At 40.3% G+C, this 26,115-nt stretch overlaps 1 protein-coding gene across 4 annotated transcripts in view; it reads right to left on the reverse strand.

Moving 5' to 3' along the window:
- The window catches only part of SPATA16 (spermatogenesis associated 16), a 126,981-nt gene that overhangs the window by 94,661 nt on the left and 6,205 nt on the right, over positions 1-26,115 (reverse strand). For all 4 annotated transcript variants that reach the window (XM_045029469.1, XM_045029471.1, XM_045029472.1 and 1 more), the window contains exon 2: positions 14,598-15,237. In XM_045029469.1, the coding sequence (XP_044885404.1) occupies positions 14,598-15,212 (615 nt within the window). In that variant the 5' untranslated portion in view covers positions 15,213-15,237. The remainder of the gene's footprint in view (positions 1-14,597; positions 15,238-26,115) is intronic.

Raw genomic sequence — 26,115 nt, forward strand, 5'->3', positions numbered from 1 at the left:
TGAGGCCCCTAGCTGCTACAAGAATGCAAATAAAGAGATTTGGCCAAGGTCACAGAAGAAGTTTGTGACAGGAAGAAACTGAACTGAGATTTCCTAAATCCTAATCCAATGCCTTAACCACAAGACTATCATCACTAAGTACTGTGTTCAGGAGTGCTATCATATTGCAGGAGAGACAAGGTGGGTGAGGTAAATATCTTTATTGGACCAACTTCTGTTGGTGAGCGAGACAAGCTGTCAAGCTTACACAGAGCTCTTCTTCAGGTCTGGGAAACTAAGGACATGTCTACACTACACAGTTTTGTCAACAAAAGGCAGCTTTCGTTGACAAAACAATGGAGTGTGCACATTGCAGTGCTCTTCCAGCTGATTTAACTCTCCTGCTACACCGACATAATAAAACCACTAGTCCATGATTTTTAGTGTCCAGCAGGGTCATGAATTTAAGTTCCCAGGCTCGTCTTTTGAAAGTGTTGTTCAGGTTTCCTTTGAGGATGAGAATTACTTCTCCTTAGTGTATGTGCAACAGGCCTCATGGCTCGTGACCAGGATTCATCACCGAATTTTGTCCACTGGTTGGAGAAGAGCTCTGCATAAGCTTGAAACATCACCTTTCTCCCCAACAGAAGTTGGTTCAATAAAAGATATTACCTTGCCCACCTTGTCTCTCTGATATCCTGGGACCAACAGGCCTACAACAACACCGAATCATACTGCATGTCCATCAGCCAACAGTTCTAACACTGCAATTTCTTCCCAGGAACTGCCTCTTACAGAAAGCTACTTCCAGGAATAGCTTTCAAAACTTGGCAGCATCCACTGCTGTTTATGGCTTGACCACCACAACCTTCATATAAACTAAATATCTTTTCCCAAGTAATTAAACAAATAAATAAATAAATACAGTCTCTGAAACCTATTAGTATATTCTGTTCAGCCTCACTTTCCAAGCAAAATGATAGGACAGCAGTATAATAAAGAACTAGTTAACAGTGGCATAGTATAACCTGTAACAATCAGTGTGGATGGGGGAAAAAAAAGAGGAAAGGACTGGCTCTTAGTGATATCATTGGTCAAAGCCCAACTTTCCTTCTTCAGTTCAACATTATATTGGCATCTTGGGTTATAGCTTAGGTCAACTGAGCAGGAAATCTATGCAAAAACTCTACCTTTATTGTTAATGATATTTGTGTAAATAACTTTCTGCACAATGAATTGAAAGGGTCATATCATTTTAATTCATTATTAAAACTGTATGCAGCTGTCACACAAGAAGAGCTAAATTCACCAGGCTTTTCACAAGCTGTTCTGCCATGAATGTTTTGTATAGTGTATAGATGGAGATATGATTGTCTATTATTTAGATAGTGCTGGCAGTGAGCTAGGTGCACCTGTGACATGCAAAACTCTGGAAGACTCTCTCTGATACTTAAGGCCCCCATTCAGGAAAGCATCAGTATTCAGGAAGGGCCCTGAACCAAATGTGTAAGTGCTTTTCTCAGCCAGAGTCTAAAACAACTTTTAGTGTGTCTCACTTCAACAGTTAAGAGTATGTGATTGGATTGGTTGCAGGGTGGGCCTGAAAGTAAAAAATTCAAATCCAGCTCCAGATTTCCAGCTCCCCAAAATTTGAGGGTATGTGAATGTGGGTCTTTTGTTCAGCCCCTATGAAGATGGGGACCATTTGCAAAATTCAGATTTCAAATGCCCACAAAACTCAGGGGACGCTTCGATCTCACATTTCAGTTTGTGTTCATTTCTAGTTGGCTGTTAAAAGACAGTGGTCGTTTGCTACACTATATTATAGATATATATTTATATATAAACTTGACATGAAGTATTCTCATCTACAGTAGCTAAGCATACAGTCCCTGCAGCAGTCCCACCCCTTAGTCATGCCCGTCTAGTCTCCTAATTTCAGTCCAAAGTTCTACCCTACTTGTAACACACAGCTGGTGCTGTTATCATAAATTATTTACATCAGAAGTGTTAAATCAGGACACTAAGTTTTCAGAAAATGTCATCCATTTTACAGAAATGAATCCACCATCATATTAACCTGTGTGCCGTACTATAAAACTGTGGCCCTCATTAGGAATTATTATTTCACAATATGCTCCAGATGTGAATATTGCCAAGGTGAAAAGTGTGGTCAGGGAAGCAAAAACCCACAACTCTGCAATTAAACATATATTATTGAATCAATATACCGTGATGGTTCCAGAGGAGCTATTGTGGTCTGAGCAATACAATCAAATCTCATTTATAGAGCATCTTGTCTTGCAAATGTCTCATGGCACTTTCTGATCTACCATATCTAGTATCACACATCCACAGCATGAGATGTGAATATGTTAGCCCAGATAAGGGACAGATTCACTCTACTAGAGCAAGGAAATGCAAATTTCGGCACCTGTTCTCTGTTACTTCTGGCTACACCATTATCCTGTCAACCAGGCTTGTAACCAAGGGGTCCTCGTCAGCTTTTCTCTCTCCTCTCTTGATTCCTGCAGCCTCCTTTCTTCTGGTCTTTGGATACATTCAGTCCACCCAAATGCAGCCACTCAATTTATGTTCCTTTCCTGTTAATCTGACCATCTTGCCCTCAGCCAACTCCCACTCTCACTACACCAATCCCCAGCTTCTCTTCATTCAAATCCCACCCAAAGACACAATCACATTTAACTCTACCACTATATACAAATGTTCACACATCTCAGTGCACCAAACCAAGTCTTAAGGCAACATCGGTGAGAAACAGAAGTAATTGTTTCAGAACTGGTGAAAAGCAACCGTTTGTGGAAGTTATTTGCTTCCACAATTCCAGCAATGTGTGTGGTGGGGTAAACTCCAAAGAAAGTCTTGCTTTGAATGCTGCTGTCGGCACGCGGTATTAGAAACCTGGCAATCTCACTTGCATTATCAACAAGCAAAACCAAAGCCCTCCCCGAAAGCATCCAGAACTTGTCTACACCCACCTACACCTTTCATTGTCTGCTTCACAGGTATACAGCTTTTCAGCACTTATATTCATCCTACTCCTGTTCAGCCTTTGAGAGTGTAAAATAACAAATGGGTCTGGTAAGAGCTGTCACTGTCTGCTGTCTTTGTGTGCTGGTGTGACTCTCTAAATGGAAACAAAGTACTTTAATAACACATTTTCTCCAACCTGTCCTCATAGATAAAGTTACCTTCCAATCAGTCCATGAACACTTACCAACGCGGAGTGCCCACTTCAGCCTGCATCTTCAGCTCTCTTCTCAGAGGAGTCTGTATAAGTGTGCAGCAATTTGATTTAAAGTCTCTTCAGGTAAAAAATACTATAACATAACACCCCTACCGTTACCACCACCTGCCTGTGCTATTTAATCTCCGCTGTGGATGTTTGGACTTACTCCGTACTTGCCCAGATAGGAGTTCTCCCTACAAATTAAGCCAAATGTCACCATGTTTTCAATCACTGTTGCTTCCAGTCATGAAATGCCACAGTCACAAATTAAATAATAATCCTCGTGCCCTGTGTAATCCTATTATGCACCTTCCAGACAGTGGCCACCAGCCCAGGCGCGCTAATTAATTGTCCCACCATGTAAATTCCCAGACACTGGTGACAGGGAGCTTTTCTATGGAAGTGCCTTGATTCTAGGAAGAAGCATGGATTCTAGGAAGAAGCATGGACTCATGCTTAAGGCACTGAACTGAGCCAAAGCAGAGCTGACTTCATCTCCTGGCTGTGTCAACGACTTCCTGTGTGAACCTGGGCAAGTCACTTAATCTCGCTCTTCACGTCCCCATCTGTAACTGTAGGGACAATTACACTTCCCTGTCTCACGGGGATATAGTGAAAGTACTTGCCTTAGTGTCTGTGAGGTGCTCAGATACTATGCTGATAGGGCCATAAAAGTACCTAACATAGTGCAAGACTCACACTTTGACCCTGGCCTTTGTGCAATGGCTTAGGCAGAAGGTAACTCAGGCCTAATTGGGTGGGGTTGGTGGTTTGGGGTTCCTTTCACATTATTGAGGCGACAGTGACTAATCTAGCAATTGCCTGCCAGTTCGTAATTGTTGGTGAATCACTACTAATTGATGGTTTTGAACATATCGAAAACACGCTCAGAAGTGGGTTGCATGGCTCATAAATACAGGTAATAAAATATTAGTTAAAATAAATTAGTCACAAGCCATATCTGGGGCCTCCTTATTGTTGGATCCACCCATGGCATTTCTGTGCAATATTCAGGAAAGTTTAGAGATGGTTCCAGCCTACTAAGTAGGAAAGAAGCTCCCCAGCATGCAAGATCTCTAAGCTGTCTATTCAAACACAACCACCTGCTATCAAATTGGCTATGGTACTTCTCTGTCTGCCATTACTATAGTATCTGAGCACCTCAGAATCTTTAATATATTCATCCTCACAACACGCCTGTGAGGTAGGGAAGAACAAGTACCCCATTTTGATTTCCAGGAGGTCCAGCAAGTTTAAGAGACTTGCCCAAGTTCACACAGGAAGCTTGTGTCAACAAGGAATTGAACCCATCTCTCTGGCAAATACCCTTACAACTGGACCATCCTTCCTTTTCTGTATGATGCCTACTGAGGGTCCACTATATGGACCACATCTTGGGTTTCTCACTGGTAGTGATACATTTACCTGTCACCCATACAGAGCAGTGGGAGTTTCAGCTGTAAGTGACAGGTAAGGGTGACTTTTTTTTTACAGTTATTATTATTTTGTTTATTAATGTTTCCAAGGAAATAGGAAAATATTTTGTCCTTTTGAATGCCCATCACCTGCAGGTAAATAATTTAATAGCATGTAAAGATGCCAATTAGAGCTAATTATAAAATGACTGATCTGCTTTGGTCCTGAAAGGATATCAAAATATGCTCCGACCCTTCTGTAATAAGGATTTTGCTTCTGCACAAGTCTGATGGGGGAAACACATTCTTTTATGGATTCACACATAGCATTCTTTGGGAAAAAGCACTGTAAGCCAAGTAAGTAACATCAGCTCAAACAAGGAGTAGGGCAGAGTGAGGTAGATCCCTTGTGGACAAATAGCTGTGCAGATTTTAGCTCTACCATGGCGATAGGCACTCTAGAAATGCCTGGAAGACAGAAAGATTCAAATTCAGTGATGAAAAGGTGAGGTTTATGCCCAAATGGCTCATTATAACAGAATCCCACTCCATTCCACAAACCAGATTTGATCCATCTGTAAATTTCACATCCCTGATCTAAAATCTTCTAGAGCAATAAAACACAATAAGTAGCAGTGGGGAAAAAAATCAATGTCTTGGCTTTGAGGCCTAAAAATATAATTATTGTACTATAGGGAGAGAAAAACTGCTGATTATGAGGCTTTTCTTCAAGAAAGTTAAATTCAACATAGACATTTAAGGAACAGCTTTGTTACTAGAGGATGAAAACTTTACTACTGAAGTGTAAGCTCAGCATCTTGATTCTAAGCACTCCGGGGGCAAGGGCTATCTTTGTCTCTGCAGCAATGGGGCCTTGGATCCTTGGATGGGGTACCTACCGGCTGCCTTAATGATGATGATAATAAAATAACTTAAGGGTCTGATTCAGCTCTGAAAAGCAAAACAGTACAGATACTGAATTTCCAGCTTCAGCCCAGGGGATTTTTCAGTTCATAGGGGTCAGACTGTGGCTGGCTTGTTCAGGGGCACAATGAGGAGGGGCTGGGGGAAATCACATGGAGATGCCCTCTCTTCTCTTTCATGCCTGTGCATGAATCAGCTGCAATTGCAGTCCCCTATGTACTCCCTGGGACACAAGCCATGCCAAAAGGCACAGGAAGGAACATGGAGAAGGCAGTAAATGGCTGCCCCCTATCCCTCAGAGCAGCTAGTAAGAGTTTACTGGCTGCAGAAAAGAATCTATCCTATATATCTCCAAGCATGGTGCAGTGGCTGCACGCCCCAAGAGCTCTAGCAGACACTGTGCTCAATGCTCCCAAAGCACCCACTGCAGCAGAGGAGTCTACATTGTCTCCAGGCAGGGCAGATGTGCCTAGCAGGCACTATCTGACCATGCTATTTCAGATTAACCTTCTGTTTTGTGTGTAAGTGTTGCAGCTGCTTGGGAAATACTCATCTTTGCTTCGTGCCTCATTTGCATAGAAGGTATGTAATAAGCCACATGATGGATGGCTATGTTGGATCTGATTGCCTAATTGTAATTATGTCCACCGTACCCTACCACCTTAATTTTCTCTCCCCAAATGTCTGGCCTTCAAGGATGGTGTTGTTGAGAAGGTGGAGATAGTGTCCCTGCCAATAGCTTGTTTCACAAGACAACAGCAAGTCACACAGAGGGTTAATTTAAAATGAGAAAGTGCACTTAAAAAAAAAAGACACTAATGCTTGTTTCAGTGTCACAGACGCAGAGCCCATAATAGTCATCGGTGGAATATGGAAATAATCCAGCTCATGAAAAAGACCACGATGGCACTCTTGTGAATTAATCACACTTTATTTGAGGTCTTCACCTCACTCGTGGGATGAATTTCATATCCCAGAGACACACGCCACTCTGGATATAGTATGTACTGCAATACTGTGGGATTCTTTCTATGCTCTTAAGTAACAGAGTATTGTTAACTTCTTTCATTTCTTGGTTTAATGACTGGGAGAAACATTTTCAGGACAACAGAGTGCAAAATTTAAAGTTTAACAGATGTATGACACAGCATGATGTTTATGAAGTATTTTTACACTTTCTAATGCTGGGAAGATTAATTTAAGATCAGATCTTTTGACCCTCTCTCCCCCCCCCCCCAAGGCACCATGTTTCTTGCTAGCTAAGTTATTAACAAATGGCTACAACAATATTTTTTGACATATGTAAGTCTGAGTTTTGTAGAGCTTTTGTAACCCACACGCCTCCTGGGTGTGATGTTCTGTACCATCTAGTGGTGACGAGAGAGAGAGAGCAAGTGAGAGCGTGAGATTTTAGCTCATGTGGTAGAGGCTCACGCATTAAGTTCCAGAGGTTCCAGGTTCAATCCTGCCCGCCAACAATGGGGATCTGTTGGTGTTACACCTGATAAAGCGGAAGCGTTATTTCTCATATCCCGTCATAGCAATTCAGATGTTTCCTTCTGTTCCAACAGATGGAGGCCAAAAACTAAGGTGAATTTACAGCGCTTTCCTCTCCACATACCATATTGCCAAGATACAGGGACAGTACATCAATTTCTTCAGGTGTTCTCCTTGCTAGTGGCAGAAACCACTTAGCTCTTAAGCGCCATTGATGAGACATCTCCAAGGAAGCATTATTTTGTCCTACCCCAGATCAAGTGTAATGCAGCAAAAAATCCTGTCTGATTATTTTAATGGCTGATAAACAGTAGAGATATGGTAAAAAGCAACTTCTCTTCTCTTGATAACAGCACTTTTATTGTGTCTGTGGTGATCAATAGCATGCTGTCTAATACAAGAGTCTCTGAATGAGACAAGAAATTCAATTTTCCTCTTCTCCAAATATTTTCCCTTGATTAATGAAATGTGACATCTTTAGAGTTAGACTTTCAAAATCAACATTTACATGTGCAAATATATTATCAGGTTAGTACATAGGACGTACTCTGAGAAATACAAGGATAGTGTCACTAGTGCCCAGGCACCTCTAAAACAGGGACGGAAGAGTGTTGATGCTGTAGGTAGGTGTGCAAAGGATATTTTAAGAAAATAACTGATATTATTGTTATTGATTGTTTGTGTTATGGTAGCACTTGACTCCAATGGAACTGCTCATGCACTTAAAGCTTGGCGTATGCTTTTTCTGGATCGGTGCCTCAGACTCAAAACAAACAAATGATATGTCAGGATAAAACAATAATTTCTTTCCTTAAATCTGAATGGTATCTGTGATTGTTTTGCAGTTGACGACTCACTTGAGGTGCCAAGTGTCTTACTGACAATTGCTTTGGGAACCATAAGTTTGAATTTCCTGGCCCACGTGCATGAAAACTCTTAACCATAATGTTCATTAACTTATTGGCAGTCAAGTGTAAAACTATAATTAGGCAGGCCAAAAAAGAATCTGAAGAGTAACGAGCAAAAGACACAAAAACTAATAGCATTTTTTTTAAAGTACATCAGAAGCAGGAAGCCTGCTAAGCAATCAGTGGGGCCACTGGACAATCGAGGTGCTAAAGCAGCACTCAAGGAAGACAAGGCCATTGCAGAGAAGCTAAATGAATTCTTTGCATTCTTCACTGCAGAGGATGGAAGGGAGATTCCCACACCTGAGTCAGTTTTTCAGATGACAAATCTGAGTAAGTGTCCTGGATTCAGGTGTCAGTAGAGGTGGTTTTGGAACAAATTGATCAATTAAATAGTAATAAGTCACCGGGACCAGATGGTATTCACCCAAGAGTACTGAAGGAACTCAAATATGAAATTGCAGAACTACTAACTGTGGTATGTAACCTATCACTTAAATCAGCTTTTGTACCAGATGACTGGAGGATAGTTAATGTGATATCATTTAAAAAAAGAAAAGCTCCAGATATGATTCTGGCAATTACAGGCCAGTAAGTCTACCTTCAGTACGAGGCAAACTGGTTGAAACTATAGTGAAGAACAGAATAACCAGACACATAGATGAACACAATTTGTTGTGGAAGAGTCCACATCTCTTTTGTAAAGGGAAATCATGCCTCACCACTCTATTCGAATTTTTTAACAGGGGATCAACAAACTTGAGAACAAGGTTGATAAGTGGATATAGTGTACTTGGACTTTCAGAAAGCCTTTGACAATCCCTCACCGAAGGCTCTTAATCAAAGAAAGCTGTCATGGGATAAGAGGGAAGGTCCTCTCATGGACTGGTAACTGGTTAAAAGACAGGAAACAAAGGGTAGGAATATATGGTCAGTTTTCAGAATGGAGAGAAGTAGGTAGTGGAGTTCCACAGGGATCTGTACTGGGACCAGCGCTGTTCAACATATTGATAAATGAACTGGAAAAAGGGGTAAACAGTGAGATGGCAAATTTATAGATGATACAAAATTATGCAAAATAGTTAAGTCCGAAGCAGACTGTGAAGAGTTACAAAGGGATCTTGCATAACTGGGTGACTGATGAAAAATGGCAGTTGGAATTCAAAGTGCAACAAAAATTATTAGGGGTATGGAACAGCTTCCATGTGAGGAAAGATTTTTAGGACTAGGACTTTTCAGATTGTAAAAGAGACAACTAAGGGGAGATATGACAAGGTCTATAAAATAATGGAGAAAGTAAATAAGGAAGTGTTATTTATTCCTTCTCATAACACAAGAACGAAGGGTCACCAAATGAAATTAATAGGCAGCAGGTTTAAAACAAAGAAAAGGAAGTATTTCTTCACAAAACACACAGTCAACCTGTAGAACTCCTTAACAGAGGATGTTGTCAAGGCCAAGATTAAAACAGGGTTCAAAAAAGACCTGGATAAATTCGTGGAGGGTAGGTCCAGCAATGGCTATTAGCCAGGATGGTCAGGGATGCAAAATCATGCTCTGAAGTGTCCCTAGCTTCTGTTGCCAGAAGCTGGGAATGGGCAACGGGGGATGAATCACTTGATGATTACCTGCTATGTTCATTCCCTCTGAAGCACCTGGCATGCCACTGTTGGAAGACAGGATACAGGGTTAGATGGACCAGTGGTCTGACCTAGAATGGCCATTCTTGACCCAGAATGGTCATTCTTAGGTAATGTTCATAAATACAGAGTAATGCACATTGGAAAACATAATCTGAACTATACATACAAAATGAGATAGATAATTTAGACTCTGTTGCCACTCAAGAAGAGATCTTGGAGTCTGTAACTGGGTGTGACTCACCTCCTCATGGCCGATACAGGCATTACCTCTAGCAGCCAGTGTGCCCTGCTCCGGTGGTGCTGTCACTTCTTCTGCTCCTGGACCCACATCCCGCTAAGGACCACAGTGTCCTCTTCAGTGACGCAGCCCTCCGGCTATGCCACACACTGTGCTCCCCTCTTCTGGGGGCTGTCTCTGCAGTCCCTCTCCAACCACTTTTCTCTGTGGAGACTGCAGTCTTGCCATTTCCCAGTGGCGAGTGGGGGCAGGCACCCTGTCGAAGGCTGCTGCTTGCTGTGCCCCCTCCGACTCCTTGGTAGATTTCCCTGGGCCACTTGCCTGTAGTCCCAGCACCCTCTTTGCCCTTCCCTCTGGGACTCAGCCTGCAGATCCCTGCGTTTAGCTGCTCGCCGGGTCTCTGCCTGTAGCAATGCTTTGTCCAGGGTGCTTGCTGCCTTCAGCCTGCAAGGCAGCCAATTTTCTCCCGCTTCAAGCCCCAGGGAGTAACTGAAGCTGCTCTGCCCTGGAGCACTTCTTATAGGGGCCTGCCAGGCCCTAACTGGCTGCTCCCCTCAGCCCTTCGCTGATTGGCTGCCTCCTGAGCAGCCTCCCTCGGCTCTATTAACCCCTTAGAGCCCACTGTGGGGCAGGTGCCCCATCACAGAGTCAATGTGGGTAGTTCTCTGAAAACATCTGCTCAATGTGCAGCAGCAGTCAAGAAAGCTAACTGAATGTTAGGACCCATTAGGAAAGGTATAGATAATAAGATAGTAAAGATCATAATGCCACCATATAAACCTATGGTATACCCACACCTTAAATATTGCATGTAGTTCTTGTAACCCCATCTCAGAAAAGACCTTTTAGAAATGGAAAAGGTACAGAAAAGGACAACAAAAATGATTAAGAGTATGAAACAGCTTCCATATGACTAAAAAGACTGGGACTGTTCAGCTTGGAAAAGAGACAATTAAGGGGGGATATGATAGAGGTCTCTAAAATCATGAATGGTGTGGAAAAAGTAAATAAGGAAGGGTTATTTAGTCGTTCACACAGGAAGCAGGGGTCAACCAATTAAATTAATAGGGAGCAGATTTAAAACAAACAAAAAGAAGCACTTCTTCACACAACGCACAGTCAACTTGTGAAACTCATTGCCAAAGGCCAAAACTATAATGGGGTTCAAAAAACAGAATTACATGCGTTTATAGTGATTAGGTCTCTCAATAGCTACTAGCCAAGACTGTCAGGGATGTAACCTCATACTTTTTGTTTCTCTGACTGCTGGATGCTAGGACAGGACAACAGTGAATGGGTCATATGATAATAGCCCTGTTTTGTTCATTCCCTCAGAAGCATCTGGCATTGGTCACTGTTGAAGACAGGATACTGGGCTAGATGGACTATTGGTCTGACCCACTATGGCTATTCTGATACACTTATGTTTTTGCACATAATTATAAAGCAAGGAGAAATTTTGTGGACATTTGCAAGAGATGAGTTAAATAACTACAACTTCCAGTCACCTTGATTTGCTCTATAAAGTGTCTAAAATAAGGGTCTAAATATCAGTCCCTCTGAGATTAGTCCTTAGAAACTGGAAAGCTAGGCCAGATGTCAATAAGCATCACCCTCAAAATAATTTGATTTTTTAATGACTTCTGCGTAGAATCAACCTTTTCCTGTCCTTCTTCATGAAGCCAAAATAGAAATCTATGTACTTTTTGATAAAGATAATGGCCAAGATGATGGTTCAGTGAAGTTAAGGGGGATGGTGGAGAAGAGGCACTTTTAAAAATCAGGCCACTTGTTTTAGAGTCTAAATATGATTTAGGAGCCTAACATCAGGCTAGGTAAAACTTCTAGCTTCCAAATTCTTAATAGTCCCTTATGGGTGAGATTTTGCAATACTTATTGGGAAAGAAGGCAAGACTAACTTGGGCTGTTACCTTATCCATCACTCAAGCTTTATAGGGCAACTATCTGAACTTCTGGAGACACTACCTTCAAAACGCTGTAATATCACTTCTTTTGATGCAGCCTTTGGCTGCAGCGTGGCACAAGTGTAACAGGCTAATCACTAATGATTAAGAGAGACTGATGCCATCATTAAGGTTGATTCTGCACACAAGCAAACAGTTTATCATAGCCTGTTCCCGGCAATTGTAATCCAATTTCTGTTATCTTTCATTGTTTAAAAGAGGAGAGAGCAAGAGCAAGAGTGGGAGACTGCACATCAATCTGATAAAGATGTAAAAAAACTGGTGCTTTTTTGCGATTATGTCAGTTTTATAGCAACATTATGGAAACACGACAGGGAAACTAAAATCTGATTACGTCTAATTCCTTGCCCATTATGTGATTATTATGAACCATGACTTCTACTGGCACAGTTTGAATTACATGGCTATAATACAAGGGATTTCCAATATAATTAACTGAAACTGGCAGCACCAAAGAAATCTGGGCATAACTTTGCAATGCTGTGGCTTCCTAAAGATTTCACAATTTTTCTCTTCCTTCTCTTCGAATAGAATTCACTGTATTCTTATTAAAGCCATGGGAATTCCTCCTTTTATTCCATTCATCTAGGAAGTTATTATAGCACTGGTGAAACTATGGTACCTCACTCACAAACTTGGCCAAGATTTTCAAAAGTGACTAGGGATTTTGGGAACTTTAATTTTGGGAGCCTGATTTTTCAGAAAGTGCAGAGCATCCCCCCTCCAAAGATTAGATTCCTTTAAGGTGCTTGGGCCACTAAGAATAATCACTCAAAATCATCTCTCGGTTTTGGAAATCTTAGCCAAGATCTTATTTCTTTTGTGTCTGGAGCAGCTGAGATTTTGCAATCATCACTGAAGCTGAAGCTCTGGTCTCTTAGTTGGCGAGAAAAATTGGGCTATATCCGCAGAGGGCTGCAGTCTAGCAGATTGATCCCTGATAATTAGGAGAAAAAGGACCACACATAGCAGCCAGGGGTTACATAGAGTGCTCTAAGGAATACAAGAGCAAACCACAACTTCACACAAACTCAAAGTCTTCCCTGCAAAGCACTCTACAGCCTGTCTAATCCCAGCAGAAGTTAAGTGATTGGAGGAATGGGGTGGAAATAATCAAATTAAAAGTAATAAATAACTAAAGTCTACTGTTGCCTGGCCACTGAAAGAACTATTTACAGGCATATCTGCTGGAAGAGGAAAACAACTGGGCAGGATCCTTTCCTTTTACTGGACAAGTGACAAAAATGTTGCTTTACTCCTGTCTCCATCTACTTGTAGGCAGACCTGTACCCATTGTCCTGGATGGTATAAGGGAACATAGAATTATTTTCTTCTCACTCACTGTGGTCCATCAGCCCTCAGTTGACTGCCTGTATACATTTCTATTTGCAACAAATGGCAGTGAATCATCTAATATCACAATGGGATACATTAAAGTAATTTAGATAAACAGGGATTCAGATGAACATGAAAACTTTAGCATACAGTAAATGGGAGCATAAGATGTGGGGGGTTTCAGATCATCCAGGTTCACTTTGCTTCTGTAGTTCTGATCCAGTTACGGTGAATGGAATATGAATCAAAATATCTTTTTTTTCAGATATGCATCGAAAGATTTGATTTTTCATAAAAAATATTATGATACATTTTTAACTAATAAGATGCAAATGCATTAAGGGAGAAAGTAGAAAATGATAATTGGTTTATTTACCTCTGATGTGTCATTCCCTCACAAGAAGGACATCATAGTTAGAGCTGGGTGAATTTTTTCAGCTAAAGCTTTACATGCAGATTCAGGTCAACTGAAACATTTCACAGATTTGTGTCAAATTCACTGAATTGTTTTGCTTGAAAAAACAAAGAAAAAATTCCCTCCTCCTCCCCAAAAATCAAAACATTTTGTGTCGACATTCTCAAAAGAAAGTGTTTTGATTTTAAAGGACTGTTTGTTTGAAATTTGCTTCAATTTTAAGTTAAAAAATGAAAAAAAGTGTTTAGTTTGACCCATAATTATTTTTTTCTTTGATTTGGCCACTGAATCAAAATAACTATTGTTTGCATAGCTCTAATAATAATCATCATAAGCCCAACACAGATCTGTTCATAAGGCGACAGGAAAAAGTTGGGGTTAAAGATGGATAGTAATGGCAATGAACACAGAGAAACATTGATCCTAGGTACTCATAGGATCCCTATTACTGCAGTATTTGAGTACCTTATGAGCTTTAATGTGTTTATCCTCACAAACACCCCTATGAAGTATGGAAGTATTATTTATCCCCATTGTACAGATGGGGAATGGAAGCACAGAGAGAGAGAATGACTTGCTCAAGGCCACATTGTGGCAAAGTAGGAAATTGAACCCAAGTCTTTGGAGTGGTTCATGCCCTAACCACTGATCCATCCTTTGCGCTCTGTAGAGTACAGGAGTAAATAAAGTGATAGAGCAACAATGCATTTATCCTAGCAGTCAAATTTTCCCCCTCATACAGTATATTACAGCACATTAGGGTTCAGTTAACACCACAAATCACTTGAGCTTTGTTGTGTTTATTATAATGCCTCACAAACCCCAGGATTTATGTATATCCCTTAGTTTGCAGATTTGGCCTGAAAATACGTTGCAAGATTCTGATGAAACCATAAACATACTTTTGTGACCTTTGCTCATTATGATGTTGTCAGAACCATTCAGTGCAATCATAGCCTTGCATTTCATAGTTTTCTGCCATTAATCTATACTACTTTAATCTCATACCTCAAGTGCTGTTCTGAACTGCCCTGCTGCTACTGCATACTTCTTTTGTCTATAGCAAGTGCTGGCATCTTTTAAGGCTACCTGAAGCCATTTGTCAATCTGTGGCAGAAAGCTGAAATTAGGTGCACTCAGAGAGTCTACTATTTCAACATCTCGACACGTTGATTGTGTGCTGGTAGACGCCATGGACTCAACGAACTCATATGTAATATCCTCCTCATCAATGTAGACCAACTTTATTTCCACATCCATTAGACTTTTCAGAGGAATATGAGGCAGAGGCATTGTGGCTAACTGATTATCAAGCTCTAACATTCTTGCCTCTTTTTTCACAGCTGGCTTTTCTTCACTCTCTAATTTCCGTTTAAATCTTGCTCTGTCTAAATCATGACTTTGTTTTTCCTTGCCGTTCTTTGCCATTTTTATTCTCTCCATTACATTTTCTACTGCTGTTTCCCCGGGGTGTTTTTTCACCTCTTGCAATGCTTCCAGAATATCATTCAGTGTGTTGGCTGCTACGGTTTGCTCCCTACTAGCATTTGCTTTTGGGGAGGTTTCATTTTGGCACACCTTGTGTCTGATGTTCCCCAAACCTGTGTTGCTTGCTGACTCCATGACTCATTGAAGAAAGCAGAACGTCCTAAGAGAAAATGTGGAAAGGTTTAGAATTCTAAACTGCTGCAAAGTAAGCAATGCAAGTAAGTGGCACCATTACCAGTCAACATTCACCAGCAGTTAGCACACAGCTTATCAGAGACTGCATAGTTATTCTGTGCATATGGCAATAAATAAGGTGTCAGATACTGTTTGGCAGCTGTTGGCAAAGGGTATCTTTTTAATGGTGACATCAGCGTCTCTGTATCTTACATAGATGACATGCAAAAAACTGCAGCTTTCATAGATTCTTATTTAGGGCTCACGGAAACAAAAATACTAAGGACTAGATTGCAATTTGGGCTGTATCTTTGTGACAAAATCTAGTCCTAAATTGTTATTAGTAAATACAGAGTCCTAGGGTTTAGCCCTCAGCCCCTTCAGTGGGAGCTTCTGGTGCAACAGGAATGGAAGAGTCAGGTCCTTCATCTCAGAAGGAATCATCTGTGGTTGATTGACCCACAATGCACACTTTCATGGACTGCCCAAAGAGAAAACCATCGCCTGATTTTCAGGCATTGAGGTAATGGGAGCTGTGGGATGTTTGACAAAAATCAGACCACAGAGGGCATTAGAGAGGAGTCCTAACTGCACATTTCCAAGATGGATCCTAATGTGAGCCAAGTCTGAGATCATTCACTTCTGGGCTGATGGTTCAGGCTCATCTCACGTATAGATACTCCACAGGTTACCCTGAGTTTTGAGGCACATATTGCTATTAAAAAACATAAAAGCTGTACTCCATTTTGATGGCGTTAAAGAGGCATCAAACCAGCGTAACAGAATGCAGAATCAGGCTCAATCTTCATCTCTGGGTTACTTTTCTCAGAAAGAGAGAGGTGGCCTGAACCGTATTACAAAGCTGACTGCTAGCTTGCATAATAGACTTCAGATTCAATTTTTTCCCCCTTTCACAGCTGCCTCTTCTGAACTCAGTCTAGAAGTGTGGGAGGCAGAAGGAATGTTTTTCATTTTTCAATTTATTATAAGAATCTTAATTGTGGTAGGTTTAATGGCGACTGTCTTTCAGAATGGCTTGTTAAGCAGAAAGGTTTGGCCTCTAACCTCGCATTACAGTTAAACAATCTTCTACATATTTAAAGTGCTTAAATACAAGTACAGATTGTATGAATGATAGTTACAAAACAGATACAATGATTTGTTTGGGCAAAAACAGATTTTAAAATATTACACATAGCAAACTTTTTCACCTTTGGTAAAGGTCTCCATTGAGTATGATGGGGCTTATTGCAGGCACCGGAAATATGTCTGTGGACACCATCGCACAGTGATCCATCAGATTCACTATTTAGGGCAAGGTGCATTTGAAAAAGAAAAAGAGAAAAGCGATCGGAGAAAACAGGTGGAGGCATTGTAGGCCACATGAGACCATGTTTTTTGTCAGTCCCAGTGTAAAACAGGAGTTCCAAACCTTTGTCATGTTGCAACCCACCTGATCATCCTAGGCCTCCTCTCATCTAGCTAGGATCTAACTGGGACCCCTCTCCTATTTCACAGTATTGGAATAGCAAGATAGTCACAACCTGCAGACATCTGTTCCCAACCTCCAGGTTGAGAATTCGGCTTTAGAAGAACTGCCTCCAGAAACGCATTTTCAGGCCTCTACAAACACTGTTGATGGGGGGGGAGCAATATGTTAGAGCCTGATTTAAGGGGATTTCAAAGGCTCTCTGCTGTGATGCACCCCATTGACTTGAGTTGGAGCTGAAAACACTCAGCACAATCCCGGCTGGATGCCAAAGTGACCATATTTATACCAAGCTTTGGGTACGGCAGCCCCAAGCAGCTGAAGGAAGCTACCCTTGAAATAGGCGTCAATTTTATCTGTTTTATAACATGCACCATTTTTCTTTTTTTTTTAAGAAACCTGCATAATGACCTGGAATTGTGATTGCTCGATGCTGCCTGCAGTTTTAGATGAAGGGTGACATTCTCAAAAGATTCTAAATGATTTAGGAACTTGAGTCCCATTGATTTTCACAGGGGCATGCACAAGGGGGGGCACGCTCCTCTGGCCCTAGGGCCACAGAGGTGGGAGAGTGAGCTCCTCCGGCCCCAGGACTGTGGGGTGTCACAGAGCTCCTCTGGCCCTGGGGCTGAGGAAGGAGAATGAGCAATTCCGGCCCCGGGGAAGTGGAGGGAGCACAATAGGTGCCCTTCCAGAAGTCTCAAATTTTTATTCCTGTGCATGCTCTGACTTTCAATGAGACCTAAGTCACTTTTGAAAATGGGACTTAGGACTCTTAAGTCACTCAAATTTTCTTTAAAATGTTGCCTTAAGTGTCCAGCATTTTACTGTATGTACGGTACTGAGATATGATGGAGCATGACTGAATTACTCCACTGTGTCCCCAGAAAACTCAAAAAAACAAGTGCAATAGGAGTGTTCATAGTGGCTGTGATGGGAGCAGGAGCAGGCTATAGGTGCCGTCAGGAACCATCCTCATGAGCAAAGTTTAAAATAACCAAGCACAAAAAATAAAATTAAAATTAAAATTAAAAAAAGCAGACCATGAGCCTTTCTTGTAAAAATGTAGACTCATATTTTTGCAATCACTGGTGGGAGATTTTTCCACTCTGAATGGTGTCTGAAATGACCCCCATGTATCAGATAGCTCTACACCACCAGCCTCCCCTCCTATTGTATTTTTATGTGTTCAAGTTGATTAACGTGACGTTAAGTTGTACTATGGAAGCACATTATAACTCAGCGGGGATACACTTTAATCACTGCCTCAATAAAGGACACTTTTAGGAAAAAGCTATTAAAAAATCATTATCTTTGTCAGATAAGTATTTTCCTGAAAGACTTTTGTTAAAATGCCCATTCTTTATTTTGGAACAATTTACTGCAAAACTAGGTTCCTTACAGTAGCAAGCAATCTAAAACACAACTTTGGCAACTGTCGAAAGAAAGGGTTTGTATTAAAAACAAAAATAATCTAAAATGCTTATCATGAATCAATGTGAAGCTAGAGGGGCAACTCTTCATCGTTTCCAGAGGGCAGCTCTTCTAAATTTACTTAGTGGACTCTCAAGAATGAGCTTATTTGTGGTGCACAACCAAGAACAGCTTTCCATGTATTTTGGACTTACTTCTTTCTTGCACATATACTATAATTCACAGAACTGCCAGGTATCCCAACAAAGCTTTTGGTGGTTTTCTTTGTAATAGAATCAGCTGCTTTCATATGGAAAGGTTTCAATGTTAAAATGTGTTATTTTTACTGAAGAAATCTTATGTCACAGAAGTTATCTTTAAAATCTTCTAATTTTAGCTCATTGATTGTTCTGCTCTTATAATGGTTAAGAATGCCCTCCTAAGGGAAAGTAGCCTACCTAGTAGCCTTCATTCAGTGCACCAGTTCTGCTCCTCATGCCTTTTTATTCTGTAACTAGTTAGGTTCTACCTTCAACTCCCTCTTATCATCTGTCATCAGATGAAAACAGCATGTACAGCTAAATCATACTGGCACTTTAGATGGCACCTGTTGTTAAGTTCTATCACATTTCAGGTGACCCCATTAGTTTCTTCAGAATTTAAACTAAAAAGTTTTTAGCCCTTATAATTACAAAGAACCCTTTCCAAACATGAAATGATACAGTGCTATTTTTCTGCAGCTGCAGACAGAAACAGTGGGCTAAATTCAGCATTGACTGAAACAGAATTACACCAAAGATGAATTTGGCCCAGCTGCTCTGACAGAGACGTGAATTGCACTTTGTCATCCAGGCCTTGATCCTGCAAGCAGGTGAGACGTTTGGCCCCAATCTGGCAAAGCAGTTAAGAACATAAGAACATAACATAAGAACATAAGAACGGCCGTACCGGGTCAGACCAAAGGTCCACCTAGCCCAGTATCTGTCTACCGACAGTGGCCAATGCCAGGTGCCCCAGAGGGAGCGAACCTAACAGGTAATGATCAAGTGATCTCTCTCCTGCCATCCATCTCCATCCTCTGACAAACAGGGGCTAGGGACACCATTCCTTACCCATCCTGGCTAATAGCCATTTATGGACTTAACCACCATGAATTTATCCAGTTCTCTTTTAAACCCTGTTATAGTCCTAGCCTTCACAACCTCCTCAGGTAAGGAGTTCCACAAGTTGTCTGTGCGTTGCATGAAGAAGAACTTCCTTTTATTTGTTTTAAACCTGCTGCCTATTAATTTAATTAAGCATGTGGTTAACTTTAAGCATGTGAGTAGTCCCATTAAAAACTATGAGACTATTCACGTTCCTACAGGTAAGACCATGCTTATATGTTTTCCAGGATCAGGGCCTTATGCCCAGCATCTTGCAGGATCAAGCTCCTAAAGAGGACAGTATTTAAGTGTCACTATTAACCACAACAGTGACATTAAGATTTTTATTTCATGTACCTGCCCATGGTATTTATGTGACCAACAAAATGTAAATAATCTGAGTAGTCAACTCAGAAACCCGATTTTATGCTTCTCTCCATTTGGCCAGAGGCAAATTGGATTGGTTAGAACATTTGCTTCTTTTCTTGTTGTTTTGATATTCTTTCCCTCATTCAAGAGCAGGCAGAGTAGTGAATTTTAGTGGAGGAGAAGTTGTGTGTGCACATGGCTGTGGATGAATGTGTGTGTGATGCGAAGCCTATCAACGCCAGAGTTGTGTCAGGTCCTTAGCTTTTCTGGCAGTGAGTTCCATGCCCCTGTGCTGGCTACTGACAAGGATCCCTTTCCTGCATCCACAAAAAACTTCTAACCCACAGCAAAAGTTATCACTCCTGAGGATCTCCGCAATCTTGAGAGGCAGTGGCTCTGCAGAGAGAGGAGATTTTGAGAAAGAATACTTCCAGCCCTTTGAAAGCTCTGAAAACCAAGACTAGAGCACAGAGTCTTAGCTATGGAGGAGCACAGAGCTCAGTTTGGGGTGAGGGATAAGGTACAAAGATGATGTTTGTGCTCATCCAGTCCTTGGCTGACTGTGTATTTGTTTTGCTTTTCAAAAGCTTCCAGAAAAAAAAATCAGTCTTACTGAGCAAGGCACCCAAGCTGAGAATTCATCTTGACCTCCATCTTGAGAGAAAAAAATGCAGAAATAGAGCTGGACTAATTTTTTAGGGGGCAAATAGTAAATTAACGCAAAAGTGCATTTTTCAGGGCACTGACGTTATTAATGAATTCAGGTTGAATTTGCAAATAGTTTTGGGGGTTTTTTTTATGTCGAAACATTTCATTTTGGCCTTTCCAAAACAAAGTGTTTCAACTTTTCACTTCAAAACAGCATTTTTATTCTGAAAATTAGCAAAATAAAAAGAAAGCAAAATAAACATCCCAAATGACCCAAAGCTAAATGAAAACTATGAAGCATTTCATTCAACTTGAAATTAAATGTTTTCATTTTTTTGTTTGGAAAAAAAACAGAAAAGTTCAGTTATTAGTTCAAATTGAACTGTGGCTTCTTTTGGTTTTGCTGTAATTTTTCAGTTAGGCCTTAGTTTAAAGAATTTAAACTAAATTTAAGCTAAATTTAAACTAAAATTTTTGTCACTCAGCTGTATTTGGAAATGGCATCTGTTTCTGAGGATTTATCATATTTTTGCCCTTCTGCTGAGCAGTAACACATTTCTGGTGCTTTTCAGAGAAGCTTCCTAGTGGATATATTCTAACTGTAACTTGTTTATTTACACATTTATACCAGTGCTGGAATAGAAGTAATCACAAACAGCATGCAAGCAAACCCATTTTTCAGGGACCCACTACACCATTGTCATCCCTACAGTTCAGTGACCTACGTTTCAGTTCTCCAGAGTGGGTGCAAATATATAGTACTGTTGCAAAACACATCCAAAGTCCCCGCCCCCATCAAACAGGCTATAAGCTAAACATCAACTATCATAACTGCAATTGTACCAGATTCCAGATATCCTCATCAGTCCATACTAGGTTTGTCACTTAAAAATAAAGCAAGATATATCTGTGTCAAATTTACAGATATTTTGTCTGTGTGTGTGTGTGCAGACAACAGCTACACTGAGATTCGAACTAGAGATTTTCCCAGTTGACATTTCAATAGGATGACGTCTTAATCACTTCCTTTACTGCTGAAAACCACAAAAGCTTAGGCTGTCTATTGATGACGAAGGTCAACACCTTCTTAGCAGCCCATGAAAGTGACTTTTTAAAGATTCTAGCCATTTCTCTAGGCAATGAAGCAACCTAGTTCTTTCATCTTGCTATTTTTATTGTTTGAAAGCCTGAGTCACATCTCATCTTTTTTATTTTTAGGGTTTTTTTGGAAAAAAAACTTGAATGTATTTTTTTCCAGGTACTCTATTTCTTTGTGGTAGATATAAGTAATAGCTCATTCTGTGCAAAATCAGAATTCCTTACATTTTTCTTGCTGGAATAAGGGCACACTTGCCATTGCTGCATTGTCCAGGCTGCTGCAGTGAAGTTTTGTCAGCACTTCCTCTATAAACCACTATTTTAACTTGGATGTAAAAAAACAAAACTGTGCTCTCGGCTAAACCTTGGCATGAGGACTGGTAATTTTTCAGGGTAGTTTGCAGAAAGTTAGCCCTATGTCTCCCTTAGCTCTTTGAGGCTGGGAGTATCATTTATTATATGTTTGTATAGCGCAAGGATCGGCAACCTTTGGCACGCAGCCTGTCATGGAAATCCACTGGCGGGCTGGGATGGTTTGTTTACCTGCAGCATCTGCAGGTTTGGCCGATCGCAGCTCCCACTCTAAAGTTCATTTTTGATCTGTTTCACTGGTTGGGGTTTTTTTTTTTTTTTTTTGATTGCTTTGTAACTACTGTATCTGATGTCCCATGCAGAGGTAGTGAAGTGGAAAGAAGAACAGTAAAAACAGCAGAGCAAAATCAAGGGTTGGAACATAGAGCAGCAGACAACAGATGTTGAAAAGCATAATCTGTTCCACAATTGAGAAAATGTTACAGGAAGGGTCCATGTGGGCCCCAGTCCCTATATGAGAATTAGGAAATCTTAAAGAGTCAGGCCAGATCCTCAACTGCTGTAAATTGGCAACAATAGATTTTTTAACCAGCTTTGGATCTGGCCTGGAGTTTCCTGTACACATATCTAGAAAGAGGGAAGCTGGTGACTCCTGGGAGCTAATCAATTCCTATGTATCAGAAGTTCATTCCTCATAGAAAAGCATGAGCAAACTATGTCATAACCATAATCCTTGTACTTCAGTCTACAGAATTATGTTGTTTTCTGACAAGTTAGCTGCACAGAACTTCGGGTGCATTCACTGAACAATACAATTTATCCAGAAGCTTCTGCTCAGGTGATCCTTAAAGACAGTATTGGAATTCTTCTGCTTGAGTTAGGCTGGCTAATAAGAATCAAAGTGATAAGTGGTGGGAGGGCACTGAAGCATTCATGCATGTGTAATCAAATGCACACCCACAACCTGGAATTTCCTGATGCCATGAAAAGAGAAGGGATGCAGTGCGACAGGGACTTAAATCGCTGAAACTTTCAAGACAATCTCTAGGCTCAGGTGTCATTCCAATGAGTGATGGTTAAATGACTCAGGTTCCTCATTGAGATGACAAGACATTTATCAAAAATAAACATCAAGGTAAAGTGGAGACGTTTATTCTCAAAAACCACAGACTTTTATTCACGTGGAACCGTCTGTGCTAATAATTCATTTTTGTTATAGCAATTAAAGAGCAAGGTCTAAATCCGAGACCCGATGCACTGCTTTATTAAATGGGCTATACGCTAGGGAGGACTGCAAGTGCTTGTAGGGGGGAAGGGAGGAGTCATCCTGATGATGGAAAAAGATGATTGCTCCTTCCTGCAGCAATAAATACACTTCACTTTAAATTCAGTGGTGGCAAAGAGCAATTAGATTTAAAAGCAGCAGCAGTAAACACAATGGTGCCTGATCTTGACAGAAGCCTCTGAGTACTACTTGATGAAAATAACACAGAATAATAAGGGGACATCAGTGTTTGGTTGAATAATACAAGCCAGTAGCAGAACAGATAGAGCGCTCTGTATTTTCAAAGCCCTATGCTAATATAAGTTAATTAATCCCCAGTGCAGCCCCAACCAATACTGCAAGGGGCTGTGCATCCATCAATCCTGTTGAAAACCAGGGGACTTGAGGTGGCACAGTACCTCAGTTAGGCTGAATTCCTCATTAGGTATGAAATTAAATATTAGTGTTTCCATTTTACCAGTGGGGAAATTGAGGTAGATAAGTGATTTACCCAAAGCCACACAGTAAGTCAATCCCCAGGGAGCAACTAGAATACAGGAGTTCCTGGCAAATAGTCCTATGATCAGTCCTACAGATTCATGCTCCTTCTTTAGGCCACCGCTGCTTTTTGCCTTGTTATCTTTATGGTAAAGCACTACTTGCTCTTCATCTTAGCTACAATATTTCTGTAGTGATAGAAACTATAGCTACGCAGACCTCAAAGGTTTGGATAAATGATGAAGCACTTAGATAGCTCCCCAGACCTTAGGAGGTCCCAGCTCCTGACTTGCACTAGCTCCTCTAGCAAATACACAAGATATGCTTATTCCATTCCATGCAGTGTGGAATAACGTCAACTTTGTTTAATAGTCCTTGACAAAAAAAGAAAAGAAACGAAAACCTACATTACACTGGAGATAAGCTTGACAGTGGACATCAGTAGTTTAAAGGAAACAACCTTAGCTACATCCCGTAATAACAGCATGCAATAATCATAATTATAATTTTAGTGTTTGTTATCTCAAATTAGATTAACCTGACTTTTAATGAGAAATTAGATTTTAATTTTCCCTCACATGACATCATTAAAGTTGCCTGCGTGCTTTAGCTGTGCATTTCCTTACCATAACAAATTTGGATGTCATTTAAAAGTAACTTTAACTCTGAATATCTTGGGGTTATTAGGCTTGTGTTTGTGATGTAATTTTTTTACCCTTAAAATACCATTATATACTCTCAACCTTAACTCCATTACAAAATAGTTTTTCCACAGGAATTTCCTATTTTATTATTATTATTAAAATGCTGCATGTGAATATAAAATGGGAGACCTAAAGAGTTGTGATATCTTTAATGAGTTTAACTAACAGATTTAAAAGTAGCCATACTTCAACAAAAAAATTTCAAAAACAGACTTCAAAGAGAAACTGCTGAGCTACAATTCACTTGCAAACTTAACACCATCAATCTGGGCTTGAACTGGGTGTGGTTGGCTCACTACAAAAGCAATTTTCCCTCTTTTGGTATTGACACCTCATCAATTATTAGGAGTGTACCACATCCACCCTAACTAAATTGTCCTTCAACATTGGTTCTCCCTTCTCTTCATGTGCCAAAATATATTTATAACTGTATCTGTAATTTTCACTCCATGCATCTGAAGTGGGTTTTTTAACCCACAAAAGCTTATGCCCAAATAAATCTGTTAGTCTTTAACCTGCCACCGGACTCCTCGTTGTTTTTGTGGATACAGACTAACATGGCTACCCCTCAGATATTTAATGAGTTTATCACAGATGATATTAACCTTTTAAATTACTTTTTTTTTAATTTTTAGGGCCAGATTCCTCTGGCTGCTTTGCATCACTATGGAGCAATGCAAAACAGTTAAAGCATTATCTCTTTTTCTCTCTCTTTCCATGGATTTTTGTGGCTCTCGTTGTAGTATCTGAGCACCAGATTTATAGCTATTTTGCATCAACTGAAACAACACAAACCATCCAGCATGTACTGGCGAATCTGGCCCTTCATTTGCTTACATGCAGCCACATAATTTTTAAGAGCAATGACAGTTGAGGGCCAAGAAATCTATCAATGAGAATTATTAATTTGTGTAGACTCCTCTCCCTGACCCCAATGACTTATCTCAACCAACAGAAATGCAGCATACTAATTAGCTGGAGAGAAATATGATGATTGGTTGAGCTGCTCTTTAAGTCACAGTAGCTCCACTGAACAGTGACCTGAGTTATTGACTTGGCCCTGTATATTGGTCTATAATAATAATTTAGCTTAATTACAACATACTATCTTCAAAAATACCTTATGTATGAGATTTCAATGAGTTTTAACTACCTAAACATTTTGAAGAGTATGTGACATTCTGTTATGTATATCATTTGGGATAACAATATGTAACACAGGGTGTTAAATTCTTTAAACTTCCAATTTAAAATTTAATTTTAACACAGATTTACTTTTAAACGATCAGAAAATTCATTCTGCACTCATAAAATAAATGCTGTAATTTGGGGGAAGGTACGCTATATTTCCTATACATAATAAGGAATTTGAATCCCCTTTTTAAGTGCAAAACTCAGCCTTAACTTTAAAGCAGATAGAATCTCCCCAAAAATTCCTTCTACATTTTATTTATCTTGCTTAAGGACTGAGGTCACGTTGGTAATGTACTAAGAAGACTTATACCCTTTTTGCAAACTTTAGTTCAGTATTTCTTTTTATTCTTTTTCATTAGCCTGCAACTTTTGACGCTGGATTATAGTGTCCTCCTAGAACAATCACAAGCTTCAAGTTGGTCTCTGAGATAGCTCTCTTATTTTTGAAGCTTATTTGGTATTTTACCAGTGGGTTGGTCCTAATTTCTGACCTTAATTCAGTTTCTTCATCTCTCAACAACTGGCTTTCATGGTGATCTCTTTTTGATCTCCATGTTCTTGCTTTACCTTCAATGCATTATTTTAAGATTACAAAGATACAAGCAGCAAAGAGTCTTGTGGCACCTTATAGACTAACAGACGTTTTGGAGCATGAACTTTCATGGGTGAATACCCACTTCGTCGGATGCATCTGATGAAGTGGTTATTCATCCACGAAAGCTCATGCTCC

Source organism: Mauremys mutica, chromosome 9 (assembly GCF_020497125.1).
Source record: "Mauremys mutica isolate MM-2020 ecotype Southern chromosome 9, ASM2049712v1, whole genome shotgun sequence".
In the NCBI taxonomy this organism is placed as follows: Eukaryota; Metazoa; Chordata; order Testudines; family Geoemydidae; genus Mauremys; species Mauremys mutica.